This window comes from Mercenaria mercenaria, chromosome 14 (genome assembly GCF_021730395.1).
Source record: "Mercenaria mercenaria strain notata chromosome 14, MADL_Memer_1, whole genome shotgun sequence".
Classification (NCBI taxonomy): domain Eukaryota; kingdom Metazoa; phylum Mollusca; class Bivalvia; order Venerida; family Veneridae; genus Mercenaria; species Mercenaria mercenaria.
This window is the reverse complement of record NC_069374.1, coordinates 13809723-13831808: the sequence shown is the minus strand read 5'-3', so window position 1 is coordinate 13831808 and position 22086 is coordinate 13809723. Positions and strand designations below refer to the sequence as shown.

General features: G+C 33.6%; 1 protein-coding gene across 1 annotated transcript in view; it reads right to left on the bottom strand.

The window, feature by feature from the left end:
- The window catches only part of LOC123526425 (sodium- and chloride-dependent glycine transporter 1-like), a 32244-nt gene extending 14457 nt beyond the window's left edge, over nucleotides 1–17787 (bottom strand). Inside the window, exons 1-9 of the mRNA XM_045305561.2 lie at nucleotides 17647–17787; nucleotides 15637–15765; nucleotides 14949–15080; nucleotides 14055–14403; nucleotides 12607–12739; nucleotides 9402–9537; nucleotides 8846–8948; nucleotides 7709–7833; nucleotides 6814–6926 (exon numbers count right to left, since the gene is read on the bottom strand). Coding sequence (XP_045161496.2) covers nucleotides 6814–6926; nucleotides 7709–7833; nucleotides 8846–8948; nucleotides 9402–9537; nucleotides 12607–12739; nucleotides 14055–14403; nucleotides 14949–15080; nucleotides 15637–15754 — 1209 coding nt within the window. The 5' untranslated portion in view covers nucleotides 15755–15765; nucleotides 17647–17787. The remainder of the gene's footprint in view (nucleotides 1–6813; nucleotides 6927–7708; nucleotides 7834–8845; nucleotides 8949–9401; nucleotides 9538–12606; nucleotides 12740–14054; nucleotides 14404–14948; nucleotides 15081–15636; nucleotides 15766–17646) is intronic.
- Nucleotides 17788–22086: the final 4299 nt, after the last annotated feature.

Genomic DNA, 22086 nt, shown 5'->3' with positions numbered 1-22086 from the left:
AAAATAGTAACTATTTTAAACAATAGGAGTAAAATCAAAAACTAAGTTTATATACGTAGGTAACAAAAGTGCATACAAGGTTCTGTTGAGTATTACTCGCTACCATAGTAACACGAAGTCGTATGACCATTCCCTTTTAGTCTATACTTAGAAATACTGTGATGTAATGTCATAAAGTGGTACGACTGAAGTAGATAGCACGGTTCAGTTTTTATTTTTTAATACTTGTCACAGGGAAGAATTACTATACGAACGAGTTTAAGTGAAGATATGCTATTAGTTTAAGTCAAGAACTTAGTTCAACTTAGTTCAAAATTTGCTGCATAAGAAAATTTCAGATATGATGTGGATATTCAGATTTAGATTATGCGTTTTAAACGAACACTTGATTCATAGTTTTTTTTCCAAATCAATAACAACAAACAGTTTCTATGAACCATTTAAACTTTACTAATTCAAACATATTTGAATTATTTATCATCAATGTTGACGGCATTTATATTGCTAAAATGTTTGTAGTCTTGATTTCCATCGGGAGTCTTTCTATTCAATGTGTTTTTTTTCTTGACAAAATGCATTGCATCTTTTATCAAACATTAATGCGCAGTATTCCCTGACCATTACGATAATGCTAGTTGATCAAAAGCAAAGTAAACGATCTTTATATACCAATATGTCAAGAGAATATGTTCACAAAATGTCTGGTTATTGAGTTACACTTTGCAATAGCCACATATTCAACTAACATACATTATGTTTTTCACACAATAAACGAGGAATAACTATAAAGCATATTCATTAATAACATTTAAATCATTTTAGACCCTCAATTTCTAAGTTAATGCTATATAATACTAGAGGTCGAAAAAAGTTATGTTTATTGAATATGGTTATGATTGTCCAATAGCACGTTTCGTTTCATATTGAAGGAAACATATTCATTCAGGAGTGAAAGCATTGCTTTTTAGTTTATATTTTGGTATAATATATTTTTAAAGTGTGTGGAGAAGTCAACCAGGCGCACTTAAAGACAGCCATATGAGCCGTGCCATGAGAAAAACAACATAGTGGGTTTGCGACCAGCATGGATCCAGACCAGCCTGCGCATCCGCGCAGTCTGGTCAGGCTCCATGCTGTTCGCTTTTAAAGCCTATTGGAATTGGAGAAACTGTTAGCGAACAGCATGGAGCCTGACCAGACTGCGCGGATGCGCAGGCTGGTCTGGATCCATGCTGGTCGCACACCAACTATGTTGGTTTTCTCATGGCACGGCTCATATATTCCTTAGTTAACTTGATAGACAATCCTTAACTGCTATTTTTGTATTTTTGCTTTTGACAATAGATAATTGAGAACAAATTGCCATATAACTATACTCCATAAAAATGGCACAACATTCTGTGCCTTAAAAAGTATTTTATCAAGTTTGAAAAAGACGAGCTTGTTATCGAATGCTCAGTACCTGAAATGAACCCGGTTACAAATTGGTATCTAGTATCAGTATAGACTAAAATAGACATGTAGATTGTTGTTCATTTTAACGTTATGAGGAATGAATTAAAACATGAAAGATTATAGGACAACATTTACATGTGGATAAAATATTACATAAAAGTCACATAGAACTAAAAATGAAAATTTTAATACGATTCCCAAACAACTCTCTAACTTGTCGGTTTAATAACATTTATAAAAGGATCTGTTTTAATGCTGATGCAACCATTGCTAAATGTTCGTGTAGCAATTAATTTATTTTTCAAAATACTGAAAATATCTTACCCTTATTTTTGCTGTAAAGAGTTTAGTTATGTGTTATTGTTTACTCGCAGTATTTCTATTATTCTAATTTTCTAAAGTAAACGTCAGCGGAAATAAACTAGTGTTAGATTTGTAACACCGTCGGCATATATTTTTATCTGTTTAGTTAAACGTATTGTGTGAAGGAACTGTTATTTTTTATCCGAATGGAATCGCAATTAATAGAATACCTGCTGTGCAATGTACTTTAAATGAAAAAGCAGATGGATACTTGTAATTTTTATGTTTTTGTTTTAACTTTAAACACATGAAACATAATTATACTCCCTGGCCCAATTTGTTTCAATTGTGCGGCATACACTGTTTCACTGCGGGCAACCGGCTAGACGTCCGTTTGGCTTCTCGGCACTGCCCAGCGTACGCCGATGTGCGCCAGTCTTTGGAGATAGGCAAAGCAGCAAATCATATATTTTTCCGATATAAAATCGGGTAAACATTTTGAAATTTGGCGTTAATTCCAGTAAAGGTAGAAGCATTCCGCAAGAAATATTTTGCAAACTTATTTGGAACAGACCGCAATAGAAAATCATAAAAAATGGATTTTATACTGGCCGGCATACGCCCGACGAAGCGTTCGTTTATTAATAAACCGGCGAGAATAATTTTCTTGCCGCTCACGTGACTGCAGGCCGCGGGTTGAGTGAAACAAATTGGCCCATTATTTAGTTGACAGTTTCATACATATCTTAAATGAATCTTCACAGTTTGATGATTCAAACGTTATTTTTGACATTTGAGCAGCATTTGACATGTGTTTATTTCATAACTCCACAAAATACAGGATAAAGACTGAACGAACAATTATTAATGCTCAACTGCTAAAGGATATAATTAAACATTTAGTGTACAATAAATTGAGTCAAGTAGGTGAGCACTGGGTTCGCAAAGGAAACATATACATCAAATATTCATTGACATATCAATTGTATCTGAAATATATATGTGAAATATACGACTTCATTCAATTTTACATTGTTCAATACCATTATCTCGCTTATCTATTCTGACTTTAAGCGTCATTTATATTCTAATATTTCTAAGTTTTAAATTCTGCTGGGATTCAGCTTCACATGTTTAGCCTTTAGACAGCAAAATCTGCGAATTCATATATCAAGTATGAATGCGCAGAATTTCCTGTCAAGTATGACAATACCAGCAAACGATGGATGCACGTCAATGTTGTTAGCCAGAAATGACAAGGTGTATGATCTGACAGATTGTCTTTCATTCTAAAATTCATTCTATGAGATCTAAAGCAGACTTATTTATATAAACATTTAACCTCCTTGCTTTCATTGATTGTAAAACTTTACTCTGAATATATCAGACCAAAACTTGACCATTTATATGATTTTTATGCTTAATTAGTTAAAGAGTTATAGAATAATTTCTCTCTCAATGTTTGGTTTCTGATAAACATTTTTGTTAAAATTATTTGTATAAGGAACTAGTCTAAGGATTGTAAGAATGACATTATTTACATTACCCTGTAACTTTGGACCACGACAAGGATTATCAATGTGGTTTGGTTAAATTTTTTCATAGAGGTGCAGTGGTCGTATTCTACACTATGATTATGTGCAACTTTCATATCTAAAAATATAAATGACAGTATACTTTCTATGCAATATTTGTGTACACACGGAATAAACATGTGTGTGTGTGTGTGTGTGTGTGTGTGTGTGATTTGTAAGGTGTGTAAGGTTCGAGTTAGAATTTAAATGCCACAGAATGAATTTGTTCTACCTCAAAATGGCGGTTAGCACTTTTGAAATACTATCCAAAATAGTATTTTCTTTGTTCTAAAGTATATCTTATATTAAATATAAATACAGTGTCTAATACCGTTTGCTACAATTAATTAGTCAAATGTGAAAATGCATATTTGAATATTATATAACTCTATAATTTATGTAAATGTAAATTTAGAACTTAAACACTCTTTCTGATAAACAGTTTGAATGCACATTATCTGTAATACTAAGGAATAAATAGCTCATTTCAACTTTTTCTAAATATGGCCTGCCAGTTCTTTAAAAAGAAACATATTTTAGGGTAGTGCGAAGATTTATAAAAAATAACTGCATATAATTTGTTGTGCTGCAAATTTGTGACCCCTTGATTTTTTGTTGCACACTGGATCTCTTAAACTGAACAGATGACTTTCTCAATTAATTAACCATAAAAATGGATCTGCTGATTTCCAAATTAACTTTACAAAGTTAACTCTTGCTATCTTTTACATTGTTTAATGTAGAACAAATCATGATCAAAATAATCTCTAAACTAAAATAAATTTATGAATAATATGGGATAATATTGAAGCAAGTTTTGCTGTAAATCTAAAATATAGCCTATCATATGGCAACATAGATGTATCCTAAAACTACGTAGATTTTAATCACAATCACTTCCTGATTATCTGGAACACTTCAAGAAACTTAGACTTCTTTTTTTCCTTAGTGTTTGTAATTATAACAGGATATTTATCTTTATTATCAACTACATAATAATTTGTTAATTTTCATTAGTCATATGTTAGGCTATGTTTGAATTTCAAATCTTAGCATGGCAGGGAATTTATTAATGTTTTTTCAAAATAGAACTTTAGTTTAGAGATTATTTTGATCATGTGATTCCCCTCAGTGACAGTATGAGGTATTTTATATCACGACTCTTTTTCATATCAGTCCATTTTGAAACCATTTTTCCGCTTACATTAAGATAAAAAAAACAAATATTTGGACAGCTTATCCTCATAGGTGCAGTCACAATGTTAGCCTCGTAAAATGAAAATTTGATATTAACGCAATTTGCATTCGAAAAATATGCAAATTGCGTTAATATCAAATTTTCATTTTACTCGTATGAGCAATTTAAAATGCTCTTACATTAGAATAAACATATTATGCTTTTAATTCTTCTATTTTAAATTGCTCATACGAGTAATTAAGAAATGTTGCAAATGAATCACTGAGACTGTTTTGGTTCCTATGTCTTTAAAAGGATACTCCTTATGTTTATATTTCATTAAAAAGTTCATACCTGACATCACTTTTAAATGTTTTAAGACTTTTCTGCACAACTGATTATCCGGAAGTCATGGCGTAACGTTAAAATAAAAAAGTAAAACAGAGCAGCAAACTTTGCTCGTTATACGCAAAGGAAAATCTCCCTACATATAAATGTTACCTCCTGTGAAAATTCATAAAAGCCGTAACATTTTTACAAAGATCAATATTAAAACAAAGTTACAATGAAATTTGCAGTTCAGTTTAATGATGGACAATGTACTAGAAAATACTCTCACAGACCTATGCATTGTATTACACAATATGACAATATGTCAATTTACAACTGTGACAAAAAACGTTTCAGAAAAAAAATCGCGAAAATACCATTACAATTGTAACTCCCATTATGCAAACTTGCGTGAGGTCCAAATGTTTCAAATAATTCGGATACAATAGGAAACACAGTTTTTTATCTGTCTAGTGTTCTCAGTATTACACTGAAGCTTTTAAAAACCATGGTTTATTCAACTTCTATATTGTATATGTTTTATCCGAACGCGCAAAACTACCATTAGATGATATGCAACTAAACTGTTAAGGTGTCTTACATCCTTACTAAAAACCACGCAGCAATTTATGAAACTTGTGTATCTAAATACTGTAACTAAAAATTCCTATGAGAATAGATTTCACCGTTGTCGAAGTTCGATCAACTCCAAATAAATTCAATTTCAGAATCTATGTGATTTTTCATTAAGTTTTCAGTTGGGATTTGTAATCATTCTTTTGCCCAAATGGTCTATCAAATGTCTGGTACTTTTTTCATTTCTAATCATTTTTCCCCAAAGCTCTCTAAATAAAAGTTTTATTGCTGTCATAGCAGTTGCAGTCTACGCTACACATTTACAACGTCTTCACGCACGGTCAGACATTAAATTGCAACTACACAAAGTTATTACTTAAACTATCCTTCAGCAAAAAGGTATGATCCCACCCAAATTTCTATAAAAAGTCAACACCACAATTTCATTTCGATAAAATACTCATCTACTACTGTCTGCTTTACTTCTGACCATCTGCTAAAAGTGCTAAAGGCTTTTGTTGTTGATTACAAAGGGCAGTGATATTTGACAAACATTTTCAAAATCACCCACACCATAGCTATATAACGATATAATTAGTGTATTCTGAGCGCAAAAACGTCACAGACCGAATGGTGAATACCTTACAGTTTTCGATTTCGTATTTGCGTAAAAAGCTATGCTTTCAATGAAATTCTACAATCTTTAACGCAAATGTGTTTGTTTCGTGCCACATTCTATTTTTAAAGTCCTATTTTCCGCCGTATTTCAAAAATGCTGCTGTACATTTCGGCTTGAAGACATGAGAGTTTTGCAAGCTTTTGAACATTTACTGCATGAAATTATTTACTGTCGGTTTCGAGCAGTTATCAAAATACTTTCAATCTCTAACCTACAAATGAATAAAACATACCCGTCACGTTTCATTTCTCCTTTGGGTGTGAAACAGTACGAGTATGACAATGCATAAAAGTGCAAACATCTATATGTCTATGTGTTACATTTGTAATAAGAAAACTTGAAAAAGATTTGAAAAAACAAACATGTTACAGTTTGGTTGATCTTAATCATTTTCATTATGGTAGGTAATACGCGATCGCAAAGAAACCTTTTAAATATTTTTCATAATATTACTACCCTTTCTGGTAATAAATGTGCATCTATATGCCGGAACTGAAATGTTTTAGCTTATATTGGCATAAATGTAAGACGGAAATACATGTTATAATTGTGGTAGATATATTTTAACGAAGTGCCGCGATTAAAGCTAACTGCCATGCATTAAATGTTTATTGCGTTACATTACATTAAGTACGTCCAAGGATTATTTGAGTTTTTTTTTTTCATCTAATTTGCTGATTAAAGAACGGTAAACTTTTCAACTGTGAAACAAAATTTACCTGGCTGTCTAGTCCAACGGTAAACAACATCAGAAAGAACAATACTGACCACAGCTGTGGTAATGGGAGCTGGGACAGTGCCTCTGGGTACACCATGAAAACTATCCCTGGACCTAGAAATTATAAAAAAAAGACTGGAGCAGAGGGAGGTAGTAAAAGATACTCCTGAATATTATTGTGGTTACCGGGTTGTATAATCTTGAAAAGTATCACTTGGAAAGGTGAGGGCTTGTAAAATTATACAAAAGGTATAATGACATCAGATCTGATTAACGTAGAACTCCGGCAAATGCTTAGAACCAATGAAAATGATCCTATACAAATAGCCATGTTACAAGTACACAGCTGTTCTACTACGAAACGATATCAATAAGAAGGATAAGTATAAATGTGCCAATGATTCCTAGTTAAAACGAAGCAGACAACAAAGGCAAATCAAAACAAAACATGGAGCACATGTGGGATCCACCGCGGAATAACCCATGACAAAAATAAACACACTCAGATGTTTAAGTCGTTTAACGTTCACAGACTTTTACTCTTAATCATCACCACCATGTTGAAAACTTGGAATCACATCCTTTTAAATGTTTTATGTAAAATGAAAACTTTTCGCTTCTAAGTTCGTAGCACATCACATAAATATCCTCTGCGAGATTTCCATTAAGGAGAATTAGTACTTAGTAGGATTCGGGCGACATGTCGAATTAAAAACTGTGTTTGTTATTTTAAGCAAATGAATTGTTAATGTATGTCTTTATTAATCAAGAACCTCTATTCTCTGTCTTATTTGTACTTGTATCACCCATACTTTGCTTCATAATAAAGTTTATCTTACTCTTTTGAACAATAATGACTGGTTGAGTTCAAGGAAGTATATACCATTTTCCCTTACCTTGACTTATAACTTTGTCAATAGGTAGCCCAGCTGAATGTGCCATAAAGCCAAGGTTGACAAATATTACACAGCCGGCAAACCAACTCGTGACAAAGTCTAAAATTGGAAGTATCATTGCGTCTCTGGAAATAAGGAAAAACAATATGTGTATTTTTTTCTTCTTCTTTGCAGATCCTCGGTCACTTGGCGTTTATAAAGATATAGCCAATTTTGCACATGAACTTGTTGTGTATGGAGCCTTATTCAAGCTCGTAATTCTTAAAATTAATGTTTTACATTATATATTGCTTTCAAGCTATATAATATACCTGAAAAGTAAAAGATATGTAATAAAGTCCACACGTGCATGTGTTGACATGGCTAACATTTCAGTGGACAAAGACAGTTAATAGTTCTACAGAAATATTTAGAAAAAAGCAGATAAACAGTAAAATGAAGATCATATTTACATACTTTTCATACATTTTACCAATTTATTTCTGTTTATACCCAACCCCACCCCCCGCTCACCACCCCTTTTTCTTCAAATGATTTTGCACTCCGCATAAAACATTTTGAATCCAAACGATAGTCATCGATCTAACTAAGATTATGAGTGGTCTCAAGTATGTTTTGTTCAAAACAAATTATAGCTGTTTGTCTTTTCGGGCACTACAGTAACTGCTATACGTTACAGCATTCACGCAACGTTCAGACCGCCTCCGTAACCTAGTGGTAGAGCGCCCGCTTCTAGTGCGGGAGATCGTCCGTTCGATCCATGGCCGCATCATACCAAAGACATAAAAATGGTACTAGTAGCTTCCATGCTTGGCGCTCAATATTAAGAGGATATTACTAGGATTGGTCAGTCCTGTGGCAGTATAATGTGACTGGGTAAATTATCATGTCACGTGTCTACGGGGTGATATTCCAGTGAGGCAGCACTATCAAATTGGGCATTGTGCTCACTGCTACAAGTAGACACCGTCCCTCAGATGACTGAAAAATTGTTGATAAAAACGTTTAACCAAAAAGCACACATACTCTCAAATACGTACCTGTATAAAGCAATGATAAATGGGGTTCATCGATTTATGATCGTCTGTGTTTAACCAATCAAATTGTTTTAATTCATGGACATTTGAATTGTTTTACCTTGCAACATTGTTATGGAAGTCATTATAGCTAGCCAGTGTAGATATCCCTCCCCATCCAAGACCGGCGGAATAAAACATCTGTACCGCCGCATCGCCCCAAACTAAAATGTAAATTATATTTCGATAAAGCTTGATGCTGAATGTTTTGCTATCATTTTTGCAATAGATTTCAGATATAATTATCACACCACAATGACCATAATCATGTACCCTGTAATGGATGTTCGCTGTTACATCTGTAAAGAATGTTTGAAAAAGCAGAGCGGGCGATTTTGCTTTTTATTCTGACAAATCAATAAGCCCTATTATGAAAGGAACTTTTGCCTTTTGCCTTTTGCAAATAAGTCTACCTAAAACTGGGCTGCAAAATCGTCTCAGTCAGTTATATTTAGGCGCATAATATTGCATCTTATATAATTATAAATTGGGAGTTCGAATATTCTCTATGACGAATAGACTTAACTAATTTGCATTACTGCTCCGTTAATTGTCAATTTCGTGAAAACAAAATAAACATGCAGGCTGCTGCTGTTAAAATGAACAAACTCCTTTACCAGATACAGTTAAAAGTTTATCCCATTTTGGAACAACATAAAACAAGAGTCCGTCTATCGCTCCATCTAGTGTTAACCCACGAACAAGCAAAATCGTCAGTAGCACATAGGGGGCTGTTGCTGCAACGTACATAACCTGTAAGAAGCATCACAGTCGGAATAATGATCATATCAGGTAAAACAACATATTTGAGCCGTGCCATGAGAAAACCAACATAGTGGGTTTGCGACCAGCATGGATCCAGACCAGCCTGCTCATCCGCGCAGTCTGGTCAGGATCCATGCTGTTCGCTAACAGTTTCTCTAATTGCAACAGACTTTGAAAGCGAACAGAATGGATCCTGACCAGACTGCGTGGGTGCGCAGGCTGGTCTGGATCCATGCTGGACGCAAACCCACTATGTTGGTTTTCTCATGGCACGGCTCATTTATACACTGGGGAACAACAAAATGTAAGATGATTATATGAGAATTAAAAATGTTTGCTCAGTTAACTTTTGATACTTTCATGTAGATAAGCATTAAAATTTATGCGTAATTAAATTGTAATTGTTATTATACATGTTATGACTAGACTGTTAAAATATGCTATTTTAATGAACATACTGTGTCATGATGATGTATATGATATTTTAACTATTGGTATGTATATATGTTATGTGTATGGGCCGGAGGCCTTAATGCAAATAAACTGAAACTGGAACCATAGATTACAACCAAGTAAAATACTAGCAGACAGTATCTGTAATGTGCGACACCACTCGCGCCCAAGAACACCGGCAAAAGCGGAATTCTATTATAATCATGATAATAGTGAAATTAAACGGAAAATTTTAATAGAAATAAAATACTCTTGTATTAGATAATTTTGTTATAAAAAAACACGTTTGTCTAGAGACTTATTACCTAGTAAGTGTTTCTATTTGGTACAAACACATAGAACCACATTATTATAGAAAGATTTTCTTTTTGTAATTCCTTTAGCCTAAAACGTAGAGAAGATGAAATGTCGTGGAAATATTATTGATCATTTTGCAGAATTGTTTTCACACATACTAAACATATACTTTTACTACGTAATAACGTTTATATATCATGCTTTCAGACAAAGGTTAAAGAAATTAAAGTAATCTCTTTAAAGGGCCGTATTACAACGGTATGTACACCTTGTGACTGTACTTATAATGAAAATAACAACAAGTAAGAAAAGTAATACTGATTCATAAATAATATAAACTAGCCCTGTAACATTGTATGTTTTTGAAATGATATAAAAAAGAACTGTGTTTAAAGTATCGGAATTATAAAAAGTTGGTATAAGCCTATGGATTTATTAAACACTAGGCAACTATAACTGACTGGAACCAATTGCCACCGGACATTCGAAACACTCCAACTTTGCCAACCTTCAAAAGAAGACTCTTTGCTGACATACACAATATACACAATATAGATATCAAATACTGCACGGTAGGCTTCGGACTCACTGTAGCTCTCTTAATGAACACCTCTTTTCTAAAAGCATTGTCAACAGTCCTCTGTGTACATGCGGTGAAGTTGAAAACACCTACCATTATTTATTTCTTTGTCCAAAATATATCATAGAACGCACTAAATTCTTCAACAATATCAGACCACTAACAACTGTTACTTTACACACACTTCTTTATGCTGATACCTCGATTACAAACACACACAACAGCTCAATATTCCTGCACATAAAAGGTACATACAAAAAAACAAAGAGATCCGAAGCATAATTATTATGCACTGCCATACTAACCCATATAGATATATACACGGTAAATACACAAAGTTCAAATCCAAGCTAGTCTCTAAAGCGACCACTCAACTCATTTCTTCTCTAATTTCCTATTTTTCGCCTCCTACTTCCTTTCTTTGCCACATAGACATACACATTTTAGTACATCTAATAAATTAACAACCTTACTTTAATGTTATATTATTTTCTATTTTGTTTTTGCGTTCTTGCGCGTAACATGGTTATTACCTAAAATCCTATAATAAGACAAACAAATGTAGATGAACAAACTGCAAGCAAATTACATTATAAATCACTATAAGTTACCGTGATTTAACATGTAAACGTAAATATATAAGGAGAGAGTTTCAAATAAGCTTTCAGCTTCCTACTCAGTCCTGTATGCCTTTTTGATATATGTACATATTGTAAATGAATTGTGATTAATAAAATATTGTTTAAACCAAACGGTTTTAAAAATGTTTTATGCTCCTTCCCTTCTAGAAAAATATGTGTCAACATTAAAAAGGTTTTGTTTTTCGTCAGCTACTCATTTTTTTCGATTTTTTTTTCTTGGTCAGACAAAAGTTGTAAGGCAGTCTGTCCAGCACTTTTGTGATGCCTGCTTTTATATATAGCGGACTTTAGTGTGTAACAGATATTTTGCATTTTGTGCATCTCCACTTGTTTTATTGTATGTCTTACTGGCATATACTGACCGCGGGGTACATTTGGCTTGCATGTTTGTGGTGTTTCTTTTCCCAAAATAAACTCAAATAAAGACCAAAAATTATCCACTAAAGACTAAATCAGTGTGTATTTATCAGCAATGACAGGCCGTGCATTAGTTTTGAAAGAAATTTCAGAACCTAATTGTTTTACAAAAAAAGTATTTGTTTATCTGATTTATAGTATAAATTCCTAATTATGCTAATATATCACGTTTTTCCCCCAGTAATTTACAAAATTGATTAGCAGTAATTGCAGTCACCAGAAGTGCTTTGAGCGCTTTGATGTAGAGGAGGACTGAACTGTGTTTATTTTAAAGATCGTAATCATAACTAACTAACTGACAAAAATCAAGATACCTAGTTAACGCAAGTGAATACGTGGATGGCAGTAGCAGGCACACACATAATATTATAGTTTTGTCTGGTAAGATGCTTAAGTGAATAACACGCAGTTTTGTCACTTGCCAGATAATAACTGAATAAGTGACATTTTTTACGAAACATTTCGAGATAAATAAGTGGATATGTGGTTGGCAGAAATATGCCACCATAACTTCGAATATGAAGCGCCTTTTATCTAGCGAGTATATCAAATGTTACAGCACTCTTTTTCGGTGTCCGTATGCGCGAAATAATATGTCGTCTTGGCGTTAATATTGCCATCTTGGACGGAAATGTGCATGTTTTTTATGTAAGAATATGCGATAGTAACCTTTCCAGATGACTTTATGCCTTTGACCAAACATAGAAAAACGATAGTCCACGCACCCAGAAGACACAACAACAGCTGCCAGCGTATAGTGCCCGGATGTTCAACGCCATCTGTGAGCTCTAATACATTTCGTCTGAAACATTTTTTAAAAAGTAAGTTTGAACATGCTGTACGTAATGGTTGCTTTTACTGTGCGGAAGGTCAGGTATTTTATTTTTTAATTGCATAGAAGGCTATTTTAGGTAACAGGAAGGTTGCATCTTTGGGTTGAAAGGGCATTAATTTTAAACTCCAGTGGTAAATATGTTAATTTGATACTCTTACTATCATAAATCACAAATAAGGTGACCTTTTTGTCTTTTCGTCAGTGTCTGAAATCTAAACCAAGTGTTTTTGTAACAAAAGGTTAAAAAAAACTTTCTGCGGTAAAGCCTTTATATCTGTCTTTACGACATCATAATTCACACCAACATTTGGTTGATGTTTTATTCATGAACCGAGATATGATTCCATAGACATTATTTTATAAATAGCAATTCTATGTAAGCTTTATATAAAAATATATCTCCATTAGGATCTAAAATAATGTATTTTCAGACTGATTTGTTTTATCTGTTCTTTGCTTTTCCCCTGTTTTATTGAAATATTATTTTAAATTTATTAGTATACCAGTTTTTTGTATAATGTGGATAAATGTTTCAAAAAGATATTAATATTTTTTCTTACTCATACAGTAGTCAGAACGCTGTAGTTTTCACGCAACGCACGCTGCACGAACGATATACGCAGACGAGGCGCGCAATATACGCAAACAAAACACTTCACGCACGATAGTTTAATGTATGACAACATAACAAATTTGAGAGAAGTCATATTTCTTACCCAGCACTTGTAAATTATTTATAAGTTTCATTGTTTCCTTAATAAACTGCTCGGTAAGACCGTTTAAAAAGCTTAAGATATGTTGATGCAAAGATGCGAGACCATCTTACTCTTGAAATGTTAAAGGGAATATCAAACTATACCTGAAATGTTAATGCAATCTAATTTAATGTAGATCTTTATACTGTATTCACACAGATCAATTTCGTATACGCAAGATTGATCCGAGAACGTTACACGATAAACGATAGCACACGGACCGAACGTTATCCGCATTAGAAACTAAGTTATTCGCATACGAAGCGCTTATTAGAGGTACGATACAAGCAAAGTAAGGCAACTGCAGCGGTCTGACTACTGAATATGTCATCAATGAGATGAATTCCATTGTCTTGCAACAAGATGTGTAAAGAAAAAACAAAGAATAAGTTCATCGTTTTCAAAAAGCTATGGACACGGTTAATATGTAAAAGAGGTGTCCAAGCTAAGTTAACTCTACAGAAAGGATAAAATATTTTGAATTTAGAGGCCGAAAGTTTGACATTCTAAATACTATACTAGCATACTCCCAAAATTCCTCTGTTGGTGTTTTCAGCGTCACAGATGTTTCTGTGCTATCTTCAAGTATAAAATCTGACTGGTTGGAAGTGGTAGTAAATGACAAATCTGACTGGTTGGCGATTGCAGTAAATACCATATCTGATTGGTTGATGTAGGTGTTTGAAATATTTGATAAGCTGTTTGCCGATTTTGATAACCGCATGTAACAAACGTCAGTGTTCCAGTGGTTATTACAATTGCTCCAAGGTAGTGTAGCGCTGAATGACATCACAAAAAAGTAGAGTGTCCAGGCCATGATCACTGTGTAGTAAATAGCGACTACACCTGTCATGGTCACCATACCAAAACCAATACCTTAAACGATATGTTTATTATAATAATAAATGTATGTATTTACAAGCGTCCAATCACCACGGTGATATTCAAATATACTTATTTTAAGTCAAAGCATTGTGGAATGATTTTACAGAATGTCATCGACAGGTTTTGAATGTATAAACGTGTGAAAATCTGTTTATTCACTTCTGTGATTTGGTTGGATCGCCTTAAAACATTCTTTATCAAAACCAATAAACATTTTTATACTTTATTACAGAAAAAGATATTAACGAACATCAATTTCATCAACTTGCTAAATGCATCACTTGAACGTGACGTCATTGAAAAAAAACCTCGCAATCTCATTCATATATTACACAATGAGATACGCATTGATTCAAAACATACATATGCATCTTGATCTGCGTAAGCTGCAAAGGTAGCCAGCAGGCTAAAGTTTAAGTTGAAAGATAAACTTGTTATAGTTACACTGTGTTATTATTCAAAACGTATAGACGTGTTATAAACGGTGTCGCATATATATGTATGTGAACATTTTTATCACAAAGTAGAGTGTTTACCCCTTAGTAGTGGTACACAAATCCATGCCTTTCCTGGTCCAAGATTTGAGAACTGGGCGTACGCCATCTCCACAAAGAAGATCGGAATGGCACACAGCATCACAAATATAAAGTAAGGTATAAGAAAGGCTCCTGTAAAAGAAAGTGTTATAAACTGAGCCTGTTCAAAGGACATAGAAGGACATAACATAGCAAATTTCATAGCGGACTTTGTACATATTTATATGAAACACAACTGTATCAATAGCTAGTATTTTTATATACCCTATGCTTGTGTTTGTTCTACTGTTATCTTTTAACTTATGATACACTCTATTTCGTGTAGAGTGGATCGCTGAGGGTGTTGAAATAGAAAAAAAATAAAGTAAAGTTTAAAATAATCGGATCACATTTATATCATCAACGTGTTGCCCTTTATCCCTGATAAGTAATTGTCCATCTTTATAGCAAGTTTTAACTCTCTTCTTAAACATTATTACATAAATAATTCAGTATATTGATACATCAGTTGCCATTATCACAGACTGTATATATGATTATAAGTATGCACATCGTAGAAGTCAGTCTGAGGCAAGCTCAAAAGTGAATCAGAATTATTTGCAATACTAGCACTTTATCCATAGGCGAGTCAAAATGCAATTCTATCTAGTAAACTTATAATAGATATCTATTCTAAATATATTCATACCGCCTCCATTTTTATAACACAGGTAGGGGAATCTCCAGATGTTTCCGAGCCCAACCAGGCAACCGATGCACGAGAAAATAAACTCGTACCAATTCTTCCAATTGCCTCGTTTTGACATTATCCGTCTTACTGAAAAAAGACAATTGTTAACATTATAAAACTGAATATAGATATTGTAATGCAAATATACAACATTTCACAATATACTTTAAATTATATGTATACTGTACGACAACCAAATTTACTATTATTACAAACTGCAGAAACAAAGATAGTTAAAAATAAAACAGTCAAGTAAAATTGGAAAAGCAAAAAACCTACCACAGTTAAAAAGTCAAAACAAGAAATGATGAATAAAATTTTCTGAGCATAGCACAAATTTAAACCAGGCAAAATAACAGCAGACTCGGTTTGATCGCGTCTGTTCATGAGAGGTTACACAATATGCAACATTCCTCACGCCGTCCACTGACCAAACAGTACCGATCATTAAAACAAACCTACGATGATTGCAAAAAAGTACAACAATCGTAGTTTTGTTATTTTGAGTTTTCATTCCCGTAATACCGTAGTTGTGAAAAGAATTACAAAACAAATGAAAGCCATTATTAAGCCATTATTGTAAATAAAGCAATCTTAAGTCAAAACATTGTTTCCACAACGACATAACTAAGCGGTATTAATAGTTGTCACAAGAATGAAAAAAGGTATTTATTACTTTCTACGCATACATTAAGATGTAGATATTTTGAGCCTACTGTTGAATCAAATTGCAATATATTGTATTGTATTATCAACAATTTTTGTAAATATTCAAATGCTCTACTTAATGCATAAAACGACCTCGAAAGTGTGTGTGATTGTATTTCTAACATTATTTTGTGTATCTATATAATTAAGACTTTTGTCCAATATTATCTGATGGCGACTTTACATTTGTAATATCTGATGGCGACTTTACATTTGCAATATCTGATGGCGACTTTACATTTTGCAATATTATTTCAAAAGGTATTTCATCGGTCTGCTATTTTACCGCCTTTTTGCTTAATCCTACAAATGCATTTCCACAAGCATGTAACGGTAAATAATTAAACAAAGCATGAAAAGCTCAGATTGATTGCACAGCAATATAAATTTTACGTTGTATCACTTGGCCCTTATTGGGCAAAATATATATTTAAAACTTCTGATATTTGCTATGTGATTTACTTTTTAAAAATTCAACATGTATGAACAATACTTTCATGCCATGTTGCATTATTTTGTTATAAATGCGTTGTTTCCATTCATGTTTTTCATTTTACAATTTCTGTTTCAATTGATATTACTGACTAAATATAGTGGGGCCTCCGTGGCCGAGTGGTTAAGTTCGATGACTTCAATTCACTTGCCCCTCATCGATGTGTGTTCAAGCCTCACTCTGGGAGTTGAATTCTTCGTGTGAGGAAGCCATCGAGTTGGCTTACGGATTTGGTGGTTCTATCCAGGTGCCCGCTTGTGATGAAATAATACGCTGAGAGGCACCTGGGGTCTTCCTCTATCATCAAAGCTGGATAGTCGCCATAAGACCTATAATTGTGTCGGTGCGACGTTAAACCCAATCAAAAAAGTAAATAATGACTAAATTTAGAATATCTTTGTTTAATGACAATTTGGTAGATGGAATATAATAACTGTATACATGTGATTCCTGTCCATAAGGAGTGTGAAAATTTGTTTGACTGACAAGTGTCCGCATGAATTATTTTTAATCGACTGTTTTAAGAAAAACATTGAATAAAATCTTGTGTTGCAAATTTATGTTAATATATGAATTATATCTGGAAACGTACCAATTCGAAAAAACATATTCGATTAACCTTTCGGCTAATCCGGTACGGGTTTTTTTCCTCGGTCTAAATATATTTCGGTCTTGTGTAGAACAATGTTAAATAACCGTCATAAAAAAGCATAATTTTTACGCTAAATTAAAGAAGACATTTTTATTTAAAAATCAAATAAACTTACGATTTATACTTGTACAAAAAATGTTCCTGTCAGTTGATATTCCCTAAAGTGTTATGATAATGAATGATAAACTTGTATTTCTACACTAAAGATGTTTCGGTTTCAATGCGAGAGTATCATTTACTATTTTTGTTATGATAACTTGTTTTTCGGGTAAGCGGTTATAGTACACATAATATCGCACTAACAATTATAACTGCTAATAAGATGGGTTGATTTCATCTTTATATTTATGTAGGTAGGTTATAAATTAATAGGATGGTATTAATATCGAGTTTCAGACTATTGAGTACGGGCTGCTAAAAGTATGTCTTCACCGTTTAACGTAGTAAAAAAGTTTTAAATAATATGAAGTTATTCTATTTTTTATAAAAATATAACAAACAAGTTTGCTCTAACAACAAACTATTTAGCTGGCACTGCAATTTTTTTCTCTGTATGGGTAAAATGTGTTTGCTATTTGTATTTGTAGATAAAATATTAATATTAAGATTAAATTACTGTTCAAAGGTAAATTTTTCGACTACAAATTATTACATGAATACTTTAATTAAATGTTATTAAATATTGAATACTGTGCAACCTCTGTAGAGCAACACCGTTTGGGAGATACAAATATTGACTGTTATGTAGAGGCTGTTGTTCGGGAGAGGTAAATTTGAAAGTAAATTTATGCTAAGGGAAATTTTGATGATGTTGTTATAGGAAGGTTTTTGCTTAGAGTGCCGCTCTGGAAAGGTTGTACTCTATTTGAAATTTATGATGGGTGTTTCTCTTGCAATATCAAATTCTCGATTTTATTATTGAACAAATGCTTGTAAAAACCTTATAAAATGATAACTGCTGAGGTATTTTTGTTGTTAACTTAATACAAAATGCCATTGTGCTGAAATACAGAACGTTAACTTTATGGCTAAAGTAATTTACAGAAGATAAAATTGGAAATAACAAGACCGGTGCTGACAGTTCAATGGCTGCTTTCCACAGACAACCGAAAAGTCACTCCGGTAAATGTTCTTTAAAGGCACGCTCAACCATAAAATATTGTTCAAGAAAATCAATTTTACTGTTACGATTGAGCGTTATTTATTGCAACTTTTTAACTATAGACACAGACACGAAGCAACAAACAGAGTCAGTAGGCTGAGTAGTGACATCGAGTCAAACACAGTCACTTTAACTTCGATCTGTCACTGTTAGCAACAATTACTCGACTGCACTCGATCGTCGTTTCATCACTGATTTTTAATATAAAATGATATGTATTTGATGCTTTTGTTATTATTTGTATCATTTAGAAACGTCTAATTTCAATTCAAAATTGCAGTAACTTAATGTAAATACATGTGAACGTTTTTGCCACTTGTTCAAAACAATAATTTGTAATAAATAGGATGATAATTATAGGAAATCGGGATCGATCACTCTACGGTAACATGCAATATACCGAATGAGATATATACTATCAAATTTTGGATTTTTTTGGAAGAATACGCTTTTTCCTTGTGCCTAATAAGCGTACACATAACTTGTCCGAACCGCAACGTCTTGCACATCAGTACAAATATGGATATATGGTATACGTACACGTACACGTAGTCTGCACTTGTAAATAAAAGCACCCAGTGAGCACAGTTCATATAAATAGATATACCTCCTCGGAGAGTGCGCCTATCCAAGAGGCGGAAAATACCTGTAATACAATACAATATTGGCAGTGTTTTTTGTTCCAAAATCTACCTTTAAATTGATAGGGAATCGATCCTACGCGTAGCGAGGAGAATCGGGATCAATCCCTCTACGGTAACATGCGATATACCGAATGAGATATTCACTATCGAATTAAAAAATGTGTCCCGTGCTGTCATTAAACAGTTCTTTTCAAATGTTATGTCGGAGCGATTCCCGATTGAAGCAGTGCCTTATTTCATGTCATTATAAGAAACCTTGCACAAATTTATACTACAAAAATGTTAATATGAAAATGGTTCAGCGAACAGACGTCCATTCATTATAAATTTCACAGCTGCTTAGTATACTCATCTACATAATGTTTAATGAATTCATAATAAATTCAGTTTACGACTGTGTGCGACTTGTCATTAAAAATTTAGTTAGGAATTGATAATATCTAATTATTGTATATGGACTGCCTGAAAAGTAATTCGGTTTCTGTTTCTTTTTATCTTAAGATCAGCTGAATGACGATGTCAAGGCAGACCCATGTTTAATGCTTGACTTTTTTGTACATATACATTTATGATCTAAGAATCTTTTACTGGTTGAAGTAATCGAGGATAACTGTTTAAGCGGTAACGAGGCCCTGCCGACTCCCCGCGACACAGTTATCCGAGAGCTAGATATTTCCATTCGCTCCTTCAACTAGTGATATACTCTTTTTCTTGTATACCGTGTTCTTCAATTAATAGAAGAAGTAAAATAAAAAGAATGTGTTTCTGTTATTAATAAGAACTTTTTTGTTAAAGTAGCGTAATGAATTCATGCATTCATTCACCCCGAGGTGTAAGATGAATTTTCTAGCACGGGCAAAAACACTGCAAAGATCCTGTCTGGCTTGCAAGAATATAAGATTTTTTCACTGGAGGTAGTTGCAGATGGGAATATCCGGCTCGATGGTAACTCTTTTAGGCGGTAACGCCTCGTTACAGCTTAAACAGTTACCCGAGGGCCGGACCTTCCACCAGGGATTGAATCTTTATTTTTGCATGCAATGTTTAACAAATAATACACTTATAGCACTTACAGTAGCGTATCAACAAAGTGCGGTAAACAGGAAGTACGTCATGACGTTACAAGACGAAACAACGTAATAGTTCCGGTTTTGTTTTTATCATCTGCAGTGAAACGTTAGTTTGCCACATTGAGTGTTGATTTGACTTTGATTAAATTTGCCGTTTCAGAACGATATGGAATGATTATTACAAACATTGTGGCATTGTATGCGCATACTAGATGCTCATCTCTTTATTCACTTTATTCTTAAAATATTTATATGTAAATTATAAATTATCAAAGACGCTGAAATTGTCTACTAGTCATTAATTATTTCTAAAAGTAATCTTTGGAATGTTCCTATAATATCAGCAAGGAGATGTATGGAATAATATTTAGGTAAATATTACACAATGCCTGCTGACTGTTACAATTTACTCACTGACACTCCCATTGTGCTTACTGGTATAGTAATCATGCATGCTAGCACCTTTAACACGCTTGTTGACAATGATACCACGCTTGTTGACAATGATACCATGCTTGTTGACAATGATACCACGCTTGTTGACAATGATACCATGCTTGCTGACAATGATACCATGCGTGCTGGAAGTTACAACTTCATTGCTGCTTACACCCTGATGTCTATATCATAATTTCATTTGGCAAAATGACAGTGCCGTGTACCGTATTGGAATATTTCAGCATGCTATGGTTAATCTGTAATGCATCCAAGAACAAAATTCACGAAGTGATCAACCAGTAAGGAAAATGTAATCAGGCACTAAGCAAAATAGGAGTAAGCATAATGTCATTTCAAAAGTATATGTCACATTTTGATAACAGGGGGCGCTATGTTCAAGTGGCCGTGTTTTTCCGTACTTTGAATAATTATTTGCCGGAAAGATTATCGAGGATATCCGAATATGTATAGAGATCTAACATTAGTTACTTCCCCTTCTGCAAATCGCCATTTGTTTTAACTTCATTTATTTTAAATGTTGCGTTTATTTACAAGTGACGTGTTATATAAATGGAAGACTTACAGTTTGAAATTCCTGAGATTTCACAAATGAAACTGACTGTTAAGGACAGAATTTTGCAGACTGCTAATAATGTGTCAAACTGTCATTTTGAACATGTAGAATATGAACTTGAGTCAGTGATGACTGTTTTGACACTTAGCCAAGAGCTAATTAAAATCCGCTATAGGCCGGATATTCCCGTTACCTTTCGTGAAAACTACGAACTTGCGCCCCCTGGTATCAAAATGTGACATGAAATGTTGCACTTTGCATTATGCTTACTTTCAACTTGCTTAGTGGCTTCTTCCATCTTTTATATTGTGTGGTCACATCGTGTATTTTCTTCTGTGAGCATTGTAACTGTGCAATGTTGCTTATATACAGCCCCGGCATGTTGAAATATTCCAATACGGTACACGGCACTGTCATTTTGCCAAATGAAATTATGATATAGACATCAGGGTCTAAGCAGCAAAGAAGTTGTAACTTCCAGCACGCATGGTATCATTGTCAGCAAGCATGGTATCATTGTCAACAAGCGTGGTATCATTGTCAACAAGCGTGTTAAAGGTGCCAGCATGCATGATTACTATACCAGTAGGCACCATGGGAGTGTCAGTGAGTAAATTGTAACAGTCAGCAGGCATTGTGTAATATTTACCGAAATATCATTCCATAG